The sequence below is a fragment of the Diceros bicornis genome, chromosome 4 (genome assembly GCF_020826845.1).
Source record: "Diceros bicornis minor isolate mBicDic1 chromosome 4, mDicBic1.mat.cur, whole genome shotgun sequence".
NCBI lineage: Eukaryota > Metazoa > Chordata > Mammalia > Perissodactyla > Rhinocerotidae > Diceros > Diceros bicornis.
Window position 1 is genome coordinate 5343758 of NC_080743.1, and position 15092 is coordinate 5358849.

The 15092-nt window shown below is 41.3% G+C and overlaps 1 protein-coding gene across 1 annotated transcript in view; it reads left to right on the forward strand.

Moving 5' to 3' along the window:
• The window catches only part of PDE4B (phosphodiesterase 4B), a 329084-nt gene extending 314234 nt beyond the window's left edge, over positions 1-14850 (forward strand). Inside the window, exons 8-15 of the mRNA XM_058538245.1 lie at positions 2413-2591; positions 3785-3883; positions 4026-4190; positions 6033-6132; positions 8109-8263; positions 8379-8501; positions 9216-9398; positions 12598-14850. Of these exons, the coding sequence (XP_058394228.1) occupies positions 2413-2591; positions 3785-3883; positions 4026-4190; positions 6033-6132; positions 8109-8263; positions 8379-8501; positions 9216-9398; positions 12598-12963 (1370 nt within the window). The 3' untranslated portion in view covers positions 12964-14850. The remainder of the gene's footprint in view (positions 1-2412; positions 2592-3784; positions 3884-4025; positions 4191-6032; positions 6133-8108; positions 8264-8378; positions 8502-9215; positions 9399-12597) is intronic.
• The last annotated feature ends 242 nt before the right edge of the window (positions 14851-15092 follow it).

Sequence of the window (15092 nt, forward strand, 5' to 3'; positions counted from 1 at the left end):
GTGTGAATGTGAGCGTGTGTGTGCACACTCACGAGGTAATCCCAATCAAACAGACTAGACACACATGAAAATTTTAAATATTCTTGGGAAAGTAGAGAGAGAAGAAAATCCATTGTATAAACAGAAGATGTATCAATTGCCTCATCTGTGAAATGGGAGCACGGAGTAGATGACGTCCCAGATACAGGATGTTCATTCACAGTTTCCAGTCCTATAAAAAGGCTCTCATCAGAGCACAGCAACCATCTCCGTGAGCACAGTGAGCAGACCTTAGTGATTTAAGTTACATTTGAAGAGCAAAATCTGAATAAGAGTCATTGAGTGCTAACATGTGTCCAGGGATCTGTGAAACATATGTGGTTTCCATCTAAAAGGGTGATGTCCAGGTGGACAAGCCGAAAGGTGGGCGAGACAGCAGGTACCAGGGCAGGCGCTTCTTGATGCTGTTCCATGATGCTGGGCTCCAGGGTGCTGGTACCAGAGGAGGTAGAGCAGGACCTGCAAGGAGGAAGCAGAGACAAAGCAAGATATTTAGATGTGATATTACAATTTATTTAGTGCTTTTCCAAACAGAGAAAAATCATCCTTTTTAAATCCCCTATTTACTGTCTCAAAAGCTAGAACATGGAATTTTCAAGACTCAAGGAAAAGAACTTAGGAATTTTGCACGGCTCAATGCTGTGATCTAGCAAGAGAAGGACCTTGAATTATGCCATTACCGGAATTTTGACGTGACCATTTTTTGCATCTGTGTTTTTGTTTGTTTTGTATTGGCCAGTGTTTCCCAGCTGCGTTCTGACCATTCTGTAATGTTAATTCACTACGTGTTGGCTGATTCCTTGAGTCTGTGTTTCAGGTTATTTCCACATTGCCAATGTGCTGGCTAAGCATTTAAGAGGACATTCAGAATAGGGAAACCTATCAGTTGTCCCAATGCCTGCAGAGGGAAACACCTATTAACATCAAATTGGCACTCTGCAAATAATGGCTTGCTTCTTTATTGTCATGTTCCAGACACAGTAGCGGTTCAGCTCAATTACTCACAGTTGCAGGGAATCTTTAATTAAACACAGGGAAAAAGCTGCTAATCCCACTAAAGGGTTTTTATATCTGCAGTGGGTAGGAGCCTCTAACAGCCTCTTTAACCAGCCCTGAGGAGTGGGGAAGAACAGTGGTGGAGAAAGGCAGGGGCTATTGTGGCCTTTCATTTAGCAAAAAGTAGCAATTATTAGGAGTGAAATGATAGAGAAAAGTAATTTCAAATATAATGTGTATAGTTTTTCTGCGAGAAATTGTGAGACTGGAAAGAAATTTTTAACAGGAACTCACAGCCTGGGTTCTGTGCTATTAAGTCACTGTGTCTGGAACCACAGTAGTTGCAAAATAAATATCTGTTGAATAAATTGCCCTTTGAGCTTGGGCAAGTTGCTGACTTCATCTGAAAAGTGAGACTGTGGGATTATTATTGATTCCCAAACCTGGTTCTGATCATCAGTCACTTGGGAAGCTTTTTAAAAAATACTGATTCGGTGGGACCGGCTGGGGCTCATAGATCTGTATTTTTCGAAAGTTCCCTGGGTGCGTCTGATGCTGAACCCAGCTGGAAACCCCTAAACTAACTGAGATGACCGCTAAAATTCCTCCCTAAGCAAAAGTGAGAGGCTGATGAGTCTAGGGGCTGGTGGGCACCTGGAGACAAAGCTGGGATTCGAGGCAGAGAAAATATCCTTGCTCCAGCCCACAGCCCAGTGTTGAGGCATAAATGATGGCTGCTTTCTGTCTCCCTGTGCTGCTCTGCTTTGATGAGCTGTCCACAGGGCTCTGGGAGTGGGCGGAGGTCTCTGGGGAGAACATGTGACTCCGCCATCATCTGCAAGAGTGGAAAGCAAATGGTCTAGATCCCAGCGTGCCATCTGGTAACATGTCATTCTCAAATGGAGAAGTTGTCTTTGTACTAATTTCCACTGTAACAAGCAGAGATCAGTGTAGGAACTTTTGGAAACTGCGTTAACGCTTTCAGCCACGGGATATCGTTTAATTCAATGAAGTAGCTATTAAGCAATTTAATCAATTATTGCCAAATATTGACGCCCCACCTTGAAAATGCATAAGGGTAATTCTCCTAAATGACACTGCAAACAAAAGATCTGCGATTAGGTCCCACCTCTGCCACTTCTTGGACAACTTATTTAGCTCCTCTGGTCCCCAGTTTGCTTAGCAATAAAACGGAGCAAAAAATTCTCATACTTTCCCCATCTACTTCATAGGATTGTCCTGGAGATCAAGTGAGATAATGCGTGACAGTCCTTTATAAGATGCAGAATCCCTTACAGATCGTTAGAGGTCCTTTTGGATATTGCAGTGTGTTCTCTTTGGCACACATGGGCTGAAAAACATATCCCTTTGTTGCAGACAAGCAGAATGACGTGGAGATTCCATCTCCCACCCAGAAAGACAGAGAGAAAAAGAAAAAGCAACAGCTCATGACACAGATAAGCGGAGTGAAAAAACTGATGCATAGTTCAAGCTTAAACAATACAAGCATCTCACGCTTTGGAGTCAACACGGAAAACGAAGATCATCTGGCCAAGGTATGTATGAGCTGGGGGGTGTGCATGTAGCTCTCTGCTTTATAGCTGGCAGATGCCCAAAACTGCCTACTAGGAAATAGTAGTGATGGCTTCTGCTTTATTATTGAATTGTACAAGGAGGAAGCTGATGCGGTCTCTTTGTCCATTGCACCTAAAGATTTTTTCTATACCAAAGGACCATTTTTTGTCTTGAGTTGGGAGAATCCAAGGAGAGGCCAGTAGGCAGGACTGAATAATCCCAGAGGATAGTTCAGGGACTGTATGCTAAGGACCCGTGGGAAAATCTGCCCTGATTGGCAGAGCTAGAGAAGAAATGAGAGAAATTGACAGCACTGACTCCTGAGCCCAAACCTCAGTAGTGGAAGAAGGCACAGAAATAATTCATACATCCTCTAGGATACTGTGCAAGGTGCCTGCTGAGGTCTTCTCAGCCTCGTGAGAGTATGAAATGAACTTGTTGTAAGCAAATGAACATTAGGTGAGGAATTCTGAACTTTAGGTGTCATTAGAGTAAGGTTGATTACACGGTGGGCCAAGCCTCTGGGGAGAGCCTGGATCCCTTACTCTGTGCAATAATTAAGATTGGAATAAAGTGCTCCTTCAATCAGATAATCTTGGAATAATCCCACAACACAGGACTGAATGATGTTTTGTGCGGCCCAGGAGCTCTAGGATATAATATGGGACTGGCATTCTTCATGACCTTTTACATTAAATTGGAGTTTGACTTATGCACATTCTAGCAGCTGAGTCTTCCTGACCTAGCTTTCAGTGATAATAGCCAAAGGACGGAGGAGTCTTCCTGAGACTGTTTTCTAGCTGTTACCAGTGAGCCAGTGAGCAGTGACGGAAATAGACAGATATGGAACCAGAGTGATCTCTAATCACTTGCAGCTACCTCTGAAAGCAACATTGGTTGAGGACTGATGTATGGCAAATATAGGTCAGCAACTACACTTATAAATAGACAAGACACACACTCTCCCTTTTCTGAAAAAATATACAGGAACTTGGATCTAGCATGAAGAGGACACTCGACCTCCTAGGCCATTCCATTTTCAGATTTTCATGCAACTAAAACACTCTAAATAAATACTCTAAAGACTTAGCCACCATTGTCCAAAAAATAAATAAAAATAAGGCATGCTAACAAAACTGTCCTCATTCCTAAATTCCTCCAATTTTGATTACAGGAGCTAGAAGACCTGAACAAATGGGGCCTTAACATCTTCAATGTGGCTGGATATTCACACAATAGACCGCTAACATGCATCATGTATGCTATATTCCAGGTGAGTAACAGTAGTGAATGATGATTATCCAATTGGGTGGCTCTTTATGATTTTTTTTCCATCCCAGTTTACTTTTCTGATTTGGCTTTTCTTCATTTTTGGACATCCACTTATTTATTTTCTAATTCATTTTACTACATAGGAAAGAGACCTCCTAAAGACATTCAAAATCTCATCTGACACATTTGTAACCTACATGATGACTTTAGAAGACCATTACCATTCTGACGTGGCATATCATAACAGCCTACACGCTGCTGATGTAGCCCAGTCAACCCATGTTCTTCTTTCTACGCCAGCATTAGATGTGAGTAGTTATGATCTGCTATGCATACCTGCTCATCCTCTTTAAAAAGTGCCATACAAAATTAATGTATTTACAGAAATAGTACAATTAGATGATTGTACATACTTGAACAGGTTCTTTATTATGTATAGCATCTATCAATTGTGTTATTAATAGAAATGGAGGACATTTCTACTTTGCTTTCTATTATCAGAATAACCTTCCTTTTACATCTCTTACAATTGAAAAATTATTTAATTATCAAGCAATTAACAGGGTGCTTTATTTTTCATTGTGTCTCTACTATCTAATAAGTGTCCAGTTGAGCATCTTGTATATAGTATGTGCATATACTGATCTGAACTGCCCTCACCATCCCAGGTACTGTGAGGGATAGCACAGAAATATAATATAAAATGTTCTATATAGTTCCTGTTAGGAATAAGCAAGCATCCATAGACTTATTTTTCTAAGAATTCATAAAACTGTTTCTATGGGTTGAAGGAAAAGCAACTGAGAATCTAGAACTTGGGAAGTAATAATGTGAAGCAAAGAGGGACAGTGTTCCATCTTGCATCTAGAAGGTGGCTATGACTGCTTCTGGCACAGATTAATGTGTCTGTATATACCAATATAAGCAGCCAATGTGCCTAGCAGGCCATGCTCTTCTTTGACAGACAGCACTGATGTTCAGGTACTTCCAAAATGTGCAGGCTCCCTGCAGGAAAGGATTGGCCAAGCCCGATCTAGACACACCTTTGCAGGTTCAGTTTGGAAAGTGAAGAGTCAACTGACTACAGCTCTATTGCTTGGGTTCCCTAATTTCTGAGAAATGAAATCCAAGGAGACTTGGGAAAGTGCAATGAAACTAAGGCTGTTTTATTCCCCTGAAGGGAGGAAACAGGATTATTTTTATGTTCTGTATCAGTATCATAGAGTGGGCCAATACTGTTTATCAACTATCCACTGTTGTTACCTACTGTGTGGCCGGAAATTGACCATGAGTGCCACAGATAGATGTTTCGAGAAGGCAAAGTTCAATGTATCCTTGAGTAATTAGGTTGGTCTTCATGGGAGAGGTGGAAACTGAGCTGGCGTTTGAAGGATCAGAAGATTTAAGTAATCACAGAGGCTGAGCACAGACCTTTCAGCCAGAGAAAGAAATTTTAGCCAGAAGGAATATATACCTAAATAAATACTAGGTTTAAATCACTGTGTTCAAGTGAGGGCGGGGGGTGGGGTCCTCATGACACGGCATGAAGGAGTTGAGCCGTGGGGCATTAGGTTTCACTTCTTAGAAATGTTCTCAAATCTTGCCCATAGTAAACATTTAGTGGATAGGTGTTGAAGGAATGAATATATGAAAGCTTGTGACCACACTACAAATTTAGCTTTGGGAAATAATTTATTGCCAGTCTTAGAAATCTGGAATTGGGCCTTTGTTCTCTAAGTTACTCAGTCTAAAAACCTGTGAAGGTTGTTATATCTCAGAGCAGCATCAGTCTGACTTGTTTCTTTGACTTGTATGTGCTTGTGTCATGTAACAGCATCCTGCCATACCACTTATCCAAGAAACAAACATCAGTCACCATCTGATCACTTACCATGAGCATTGTGCCTTTCTGAGCCTCAGCCTGTAGGCTTGATGTGGGCGTGGGCTCTGGCCATTATCCCTTTCACACAAGACACCTTATGATGATGGACAGAATCTACATTTAATTAAATTAGTATGTTGAGACATTATATAAATCAACAAACAATCTTTCTCCCAACAAGAATGAAATGGGATACTTTAATATGAAACTGAATAAACAGGACAGACAAACGGGACAAGGCGTTAAACGTGCTCATTCTACTCTGCAGGCCGTCTTCACAGATTTGGAAATCCTGGCCGCCATTTTTGCAGCTGCTATCCATGACGTTGATCATCCTGGAGTCTCCAATCAATTTCTCATCAACACAAGTGAGTTCACCACCAGAACAGTCGTTCGAGATAATTGTATGATTCATTGCTTTTTTTCCTCCTAATGTTTTCATTATGGATAATAAATAGGGTAATAATGAGGTAATCCTTTCATTCTACTCAAACTGGTCAGACCTTTCCTGGATACTGTGTCCAGTCTGGCAACATAATCTTTGAGCTGCATGGAGAACTTGGGAAGGGTCAGAGGGGAGCCATAAAAAGTGCTCAATCTTTGGAAAACACGATATGTGAGGAAAGAGTAACAGATGTGGAATTATCCAGTAAGGACAAAGAAAGGCTTGGGAATAATGTGATAATGATTTTCAGTATTATACAGGGCTCTCACACAGAGCATGATGACCCACTAGAGTCTCTCTTTACTGAGGAAGCAGGACCAAGTGTTGGATCTGAGCCTGGGAACCTCCATATAGAAATAAGACTCAAAAAAAAAAGCACTGGGATAGGTTTCCACAATTCAGGAGGAAGGGTCGTTAAAAGTCCCACATGCTGTCTTCCAACTGTGTGAGTTTGATTATGAATTGGTCTGTAGTAGGGAAGATGACCTCACCGGCCTTCAGGGCTGATCCAGCCTTAGGATCCCAAGCCATGCTTAAACATTTTGTCATGCTCAAAATGCTTACTATCCATGCTAAGGAAAATCCGTGAATTCTCTCAGTTAATGCACTATTTCTAAATGCTGAAAATCTAAGTACTTTTTCTTCTGAGAATATTAGTTATCCTGTTGTGGTCATGACTAACATCAAGTGCAGACAGTTTTATAGAAATATTTGAGCTACTTGATGTAAAAGAGTCCTTGTCATACTTTATCATCAGAATATCTGAGTGATCTAGATGTGGAGGACATGGTTTCTTTACATTGTTCTTCTACTGAAAGAACATAAACTTTGGGCAACCACTTGTCCTCATGAGTTATATCAGCTGGCATAGCGTGGTGTCGTGAGTCAATCCATATATAGGCCAGTTAGCTTCACACTGGAAATGGTCTTTCTGCTACAGCCACCTACCACATAGAAAGCCAGCTTGCAGATCTGTGCCCTTGATTGCAGGGTGAACAGGGCAAGAATGCTGAAATGACTTCATATATCCCTCCTGAGGGATTTGCTGAGGGTGTAAGTCAAAGCATACAGTTAAAGCAATAGTATGTGAGTAACAGCACCTGCAATTAGTAATGTATTGCCATCACTTCACCATTATTCTTGATGAAGAGAAAAGGGGGCTTCATGTGTTTGATGACCATATTCTTGACAGACCAGGGCTCTACCTAATAAAAGATATCTGTGATTCTTCTGTGTAAAAGGCAGGCTGGAAGCTGTAGTTTAGGTTCAGATATTGCAGTTTCTGGGGTATTGGGCCATATGGGCAGAAAATTTGACATCAAGATTATTCTAAAAAATTATTAATGTTTTGTTACCATATTTATAGAAAGCTCCAAAAACCTACATTATTTGGATAAAATGAAATTTTACACTCACACCATTATCTTCTTTGAAAATCCAAAACTCAATTGACAGAGATGGGGAGCATATAAAAAAGTGAAATAGTTTGAAAATCTTAATACATTTGATGAAGTTTAGTGGCATTGTCAGTTTATTCCAAAGCACAAAATATGTGAAGACATAAAGAAAATTAAAAACTGAGATAAAAATAGGATTTAACCCCTTGGGAAGGCCCTTACCTAATGTCAAATTCTTCATCTGACATGAAGGAGAAAAATGATTTCAAAATATCGTGAATTTTAATCAAAGAGAAAGTTTATGAACTAATATCTACCAGAAGCATTTTTTGCTTAGAAACTGACAATTTCTCGAGGAAGATTCTTTCTCTCGGGGGAAATGACATGTGGATCTGGTTCTTGAAATCATTTGGAGAGAACTGGATCTGATTTTATGTTGAAGTAATGCCCACGTTTGAACTGTACCCCTTTTTGTTAAGTCTTTATTTTTTCTTGTTGTTAGATTCAGAGCTTGCCTTGATGTATAACGATGAGTCTGTGCTGGAGAACCATCACCTGGCCGTGGGTTTCAAGCTGCTGCAGGAAGAGCACTGTGACATCTTCCAGAACCTCACCAAGAAGCAGCGTCAGACACTCAGGAAAATGGTCATCGACATGGTGAGACTTCAGCCTCTCTACGAGCCTCACTTACTTTTCCCTTTGCAGGAGGAGAAACTCCGCTCTGTCTGATAAGCTGAGTTTGTTGAGAGTTTTCATTTTCTTTTTACCCCAGGTGTTAGCAACTGATATGTCCAAACATATGAGCCTGCTGGCAGACCTGAAGACAATGGTGGAAACAAAGAAAGTTACAAGTTCAGGTGTTCTTCTCCTGGACAACTATACGGATCGTATCCAGGTATTTCATGAAAGCCTTTGATTTAACACAAAGCCAAACCAAATGAAACCAAACAACAATTTAAAAATGAAAATAAACGAGTTCATTTACTTGCACGTCCTAGTTTACTACTACAGCTTTGGGCTTATTTTAAGAATAAACTAATGAAAATGGACATTCAAGTCTATCCTCTAATTTATGAGAAAAAACATAACCCTATTTATTGACTTGCTTAGTTCTAAAAATAAATGGCAAAATCTTTTTGTAATAGGGCATACGTGACTGCTGGTCTCAGCTCATGTTTGGATATAAATCCCATTGACTTGAAGTTTGTTAGGTCTGTTTTGCTTATACAAATTGCCATCAGCTGGTCTCCTCTTTCCACAAGTGGAAAATATGAAAACATCTCCTTTGAGTAATTCTTTGCATTTTTTCCAAACTGAGGAAAGGAAACAATGGCAGCATCTGACCTCCAATGTCCCTTCCAGTTTTTAAATTCAATGACTGTCAGTCTGAGAAGACACACATTTTCCCTTTTGGGACTCTTATAACGGTATATAAACCAACTCTGGCCAGCACCGTTGTAACACTGCTTTTTTGGTGCACACATACTAATTAAAATGCAACTGAAATGTTCTTGAGTTTGGTACCAAGTGTAATAGTACAAGAGGGATAAGATGTTCTGGTAGTGTTTACACCTAATTTTATGGGATTTCCAAAATTTGATGATTTCAGGTTCTTCGCAACATGGTACACTGTGCAGACCTGAGCAACCCCACCAAGTCCTTGGAATTGTATCGGCAATGGACAGACCGTATCATGGAGGAATTTTTCCAGCAGGGAGACAAAGAGCGGGAGAGGGGAATGGAGATTAGCCCAATGTGTGATAAGCACACGGCTTCTGTGGAAAAATCCCAGGTATCTAACATAAGGTTTTCAAAGTTTCCGTGAGCTCTGCTGATTGTAGAACTGGAGAGTTCTATCAAGTTCCTTTCTTTTAACACAATTTGTATATAACATTATAAGGAAGCAACTGCCCATTTAGTTCCATTATACTCATGACCCATTTGCCTTCTCCATTACATTCACTTTCACAGCGTGAGGATAAAGCAGTCATCAGAAACCCATCAAAGTTTGGACTGTGTGTCCTCAAGCAGTTTAGATAGTTGTCTATAACCTTAGCAAATCCAACTGACTGAACTGAATGCTGCTGTCTCTTCCATCTCATCCGCCCAGATTTCTCCCAGCTGGGTCTTTATCCAGAAACCCTTCATCCTTGTTTCTTGTACCCCGTTTTTGCTGTCTGTCTGTAATCAAGTACACTGCGACCATCACCAGCAGTAGTGAGTCTCATTTCCACACGTCTCTTCTACCTCACAGTCAAAGCCCTGTCCTGTGTCTCCTTCCGAGATTGTGTCTACACCTCTGAGAACATGCTGACATCTTCTGGTTGTATCCAAGCCTATAAATTCCTTGTGTGCTGAGGACTGGGGACAATACACTGGAGGCAGGGCGATGCCATAGGGCTCCAGATGCCTCTAGCTGCAGAGTATGTAGTGCTTATAAGTGTCAAAATCCCTACAAAGGCTTCAGGGCCTGAGGAAATGTTATTTTTTTAGGACAGCAAATGGCCTGAGCCAGGTGCTCGCGATTGAGATTGGGTCTGTGGGCTGTCCGAGGTCTTGATCACAGAAGCATTTGGAGTGTTTTTTTGTTAGTGTTTATCCTCTTTCCCTGCTACCGCCAATTTACATACACTGTACTATCAATGTAGAGTACTTTTGCAATTATTATTTTGTGGCTTCTTAAAGAAACTCAATTAAATGAGTTTAAAATCTGTGAGAGTGCTTCAAAAGTCCAATACGCTATAAAAATGCATGATAATATTAAGTTAGGGCCAATTTAAATACTCTAAAGACTTAGTTAGAACAAAATATAAACAAATGCCTACATACATAAATAAATAAATAGGAATAATGCCCTTTTATTAACAATAGTGATGTTTTATGCTTATATGGTGTTCTGTGTGGTTTTCCAGACATTTTCCCATCTATTATCCTATTTGAATCTCTAAGCAGCCTTGTGAGATAGACACGGCAGGTATTTCCCTAGTGCATCAGGTGAAGAAGCTGTTCTCTTGGTCCAGTTCACCAGCTCCTTAGTGACCCAGCTGCCTTCTGCCCAAAGCTCTTCACTCTCCATCACTGTGGGCAGGTGCCATGACATCATGGTCCCACAGGTGGGCTCTGGTGACTGAGTAGTCTGGCAATAAAGCCCTTGACTGGGTGCACTTAGGATTGTAGAGCTCTCTCATCCCAGGACCTAGGAAATAAGCAACTAGAGGCCACTTTCCAAAAAGTGCTGAGTGCTTAGCGGAAGCAAAACAAATGAAGAAAGGATATGACTGCACTGTGTTCAGCTGATTCAATTTTCTCCATTGCCTTGAACTTGTTTTTTCAGGTCCCTGGAAAACACCTTGAAAATAGCCTCTAAAATCCATTAAACACACATAAAGAAGTAAAAGGGAGGAAAAAAGAGTGGGTGGAAGCAAGAGAAATAACTGAATTATCCACAGTCAAGTTCTTGTAACCAATGCAGATAGAGATGCCCGGACTTTAGTGTGAATTCTGTTTGTTAAGGCTAGGGAAGCACCAGAAAGAAGAAGATAGATAATAGATAGACAGATAGCTAGAAGAAGATAGATGATAGATAGACAGATAGCTAGAAGAAGATAGATGATAGATAGACAGCTAGCTAGCTAGCTAGCTAGCTAACATAGATGATAGATTAGTTGATAGATAGATGATAAATAGATGATGGATTAGATAGATAGATGCTGGATGAATAGATGATAAATAGATGATAGATGGGTAGGTAGATAGATAGATAATAGACGATGGATAGATAGGTAGGCAGGTAGATAGATAGGTAGATAGATATATAGATAGGTATAGAAGGATATAAAAGAGTCGCATGTGACTAAGTTTCTTTGATATGGTACAACTTTGATATATTAAATGACTGTCCAAAACCCAGAATGTTAATACGGAAAAGTTTCCAGCAGTGTGGGAAGATAGGTATAGAATGTCCCGTGGGTGCATGTAAGTTGCGCTTGTTCATCTCCCCCTGCATCCTGACCCCACAGCTCCCCAGCTCCCCAGACCATGGCGGGGGAATTCCACTCCCTCATTCACTGGTGCCTATTCTTTCTCTCGACCTGCCCCACCCCCAGTGTTTCCTGTTTGTCTGACAATGGAGAGGTCAGCATAAGTCCACAGAGCCGACTCATGCAGGATGCATAGCCCCTGTGCAAACGGTAACAGAGCCATGAGCCTCATATTTATTCACAGGAACACTAGCAAAGGAACTGCTTAATAGTTTTTATTTTCCCTTCTTTCTCCTGATGGAAATGCCTGTGTGCCCTATGAATCTAAAACAATTGCAGACGTGTCCACAGAGGGGATATTTATTTGTTTAGGGGCTTCGAGTATTTTCAGATGTTTTACAAACTCATCTACAAACTAAAAGCATTCCACAGAACTTGAGAAATCTCAGAGTAGTCGGGGGCCGGCTCCCTTTCATTTTGAAACAGCAGCATACTTTAAAGTTATCAGGGAAAGAATGTTGAGTCAGAACTCTTTAGACCTGGGGCTTCCTTCTTCAGAGAATGACTCACAGAATCCAAGTAGTGACAAAGTCATTCCCAGCCCGGGTTACATCCAGACTTCTTATCTGGCACACGTAAAAGGAAAAGTAGTCAGTTACAGTGAGACGAACACAGGCTTTGGAATCAGACAGAGCTGGGACTGAGTCCCAGCTCCACCACTAACTGGCTCTGGCTCTGTGACCTCTGACAACATATTTCATCTCAATGAGTCTTAGTTTCCTCCTTTGTAAATGGTGGATGACAATAATTCCTTTGTGGGATTAAGAGCAATAATTTACGTATTGCATCCAGTACAGGATGTACCATATAGTACGTGCTCAAAGAATGGAATCCATTATTATTGGTCTCCCTTGGCTTGTTGTTGCTCGCTCTTTGCACGGAAACCAGGATGGCTTGTTTGGTTTTCAAGAGCCCCTCACAATACGGATGTGTTCCCTTCTTTTTCTGCAGGTTGGTTTCATTGACTACATTGTCCACCCACTGTGGGAGACCTGGGCAGACCTGGTACAGCCTGATGCTCAGGACATTCTGGATACGCTAGAAGATAACAGGGACTGGTATCAGAGCATGATACCCCAGAGCCCCTCCCCACCACTGGACGAGCAGAACAGAGACTGCCAGGGCCTGATGGAGAAGTTTCAGTTTGAACTGACCCTCGAAGAGGAGGATTCTGAAGGACCTGAGAAAGAGGGAGAGGGCCACAGCTATTTCAGCAGCACAAAGACACTTTGTGTGATCGATCCAGAAAACAGGGATTCACTGGGAGAGACTGATGTAGACAATGCGACAGAAGACAAGTCCCCGATCGACACCTAATCTCCCTCTCCATGTGGAGATGAACATTCCACCTTTGACAAGCATGCCAGCTGTATGGTAGGGCCAGCCCACCGTGGGGGCCGAGGCCTGCACGGAACAAGGGCCACGTGGCCTTTCCAGTTACTTGAGTTTGGAGCCAGAGTGCAAGACCATGAAGCAAAGTGCAGCTCAGGAAACTCCACAGTTGACTTGCCTTGCTTGCAAGCTTGGTGGAGAGCTGAAGCTTGATGTGGTACTGGAGGCCAAGTTCGGATGACGACTACACGGCTTGAAAACGGAAGACACGAAACCGAGAGGTTTTTCTGCACTAAGTTTTGGGACTGTGTCCCCCGTAGTGACTGAACTGACTGACTAATAACGTCATTTATAAATCTGCTCACCTGTCCCCTTGTCTGCCAACCTGTGTGCCTTTTTTGTAAAACATTTTCACGTCTTTAAAATGCCTGTTGAATACCTAGAGTTTAGTATCAACTTCTATACAGATAAGCATTCAAAGTTGACAAACTTTTTGACTCTTTCTGGAAAAAAAAAAAACAGGAAAGAACACGGTCTTCCTTCTTTCTTGGGCAATATCTTTCACTTTGTTACAGAGACTTTTGCAAATAGAAAGGCTACACTTCTAACCACACTCCACTTCCTTCCCCCAGTGTCCCATCCAACTTGTTGCCTCTCTTCGCCTGCTCTGAACAGTATTTTTTTCTCCTCTAGAGTTTCACTTTTTCACTGTAAACAGAATAAAAAGTTGAACAAACTAAGGGGTAGGAAGGGGTAGTTGTGTTGTTCACAGTAACACTGTGTAAATTCTGCTTGATAAGGCAGCGTGCCCCGCTGTGTCCTGACCCCCCGTGTCACTCTCCCCCTCCTCTCTCCCTCTCTCACCCCGTGACGCTGTTGTCAATTTAACGCTGCCGTCTTTCTCTTGCACTGCCTTCTGCATTAACACCTCTGTTCTGTTTATAGCCGTGTATTTATTACATCATGTATATAATGTAATGTTTTGTAAGTTATTAATTTATATATCTAACATTGCCTGCCAATGGTGGTGTTAAATTTGTGTAGAAAACTCTGCCTAAGAGTTGCGACTTTTCTTGTTTTGTATTGTGTATTATATAACCTGAACATCGCTTCGGAGAGACATGTGGCTCCCTCCCCAGTGAGGACGACAGTGGGCTTTACTTCGGAGGGTCTGCCCTTTCCCCCATCTGAGTTGCGAAACCCCTTTATGAACCGGTTTTGGAAACAGGATTCTCACATTAGATACTAAATGGTTTATACTGAGCTTTTAGTTTTGTATAGTTTGATAGGGGAGGGGCAATGGGATGCGGTTTTTACCCACGTTTTGTCCAAATCTGTATACGCGGGAGTTGGGTGATAACTGGGTTCTACTCTCGCTGTGGCTTCGGTTTGAAAAACACTACATTGGCTCACAGGTGGTTCTTCTGAGTGTTCCCAAACTACTGATTTCAAAGAGAGTCTTCTGCCTGCCATTAAGCAGGAATGTAATGTTCCAATTAATTACAAAAGAAAACAATAAAACAATGTGAATTTCATAATAAAATGTGAACTGATGTAGTAAATTGTGCAAATGTGAAGCTTCTGATGACACTTGTTAGGCTTCTTACTGGCTTCAGTCTCAGTTTGTAAGATGTATTTCAGGCTTTCAGTTCAGCATTGTGACTCAGTAGTTAAAAAAAATGGCACAAATGTGCATGACCAATGGGTTTGTATGTCTGTGAACACTGCGTTATTTCAGGTGGACATTTTATTGTTTTCAAAAGTTTCTCACAATGTATGTTATAGTATTATTATTATTATATATTGTTGCTCAAATGCATTGTTCAGAGACTTTTATATGAGGTGAATAAAGGAAAGCATGATTAGATTAGACTGTAGGCTTAATTATTTTGTGGTTAGTTCTGACGCATCAAAAGCAGATCATTTTTTCTTGTCTCTCCTGCCATACCCTACAAAGAAAACCAACCACTTTGCCTGGCCAAACACAACTGAAGTTTCAGAATCTGTGTCCAAAAAGTCCCCTAGCTTGGAATGTCTCACATTTTTTAGCCACTGTTCGCCCAGCTCAACGGTGCGGGGAAGGAGGTTGTGAAGGAAAACAAACAAAACCCCTT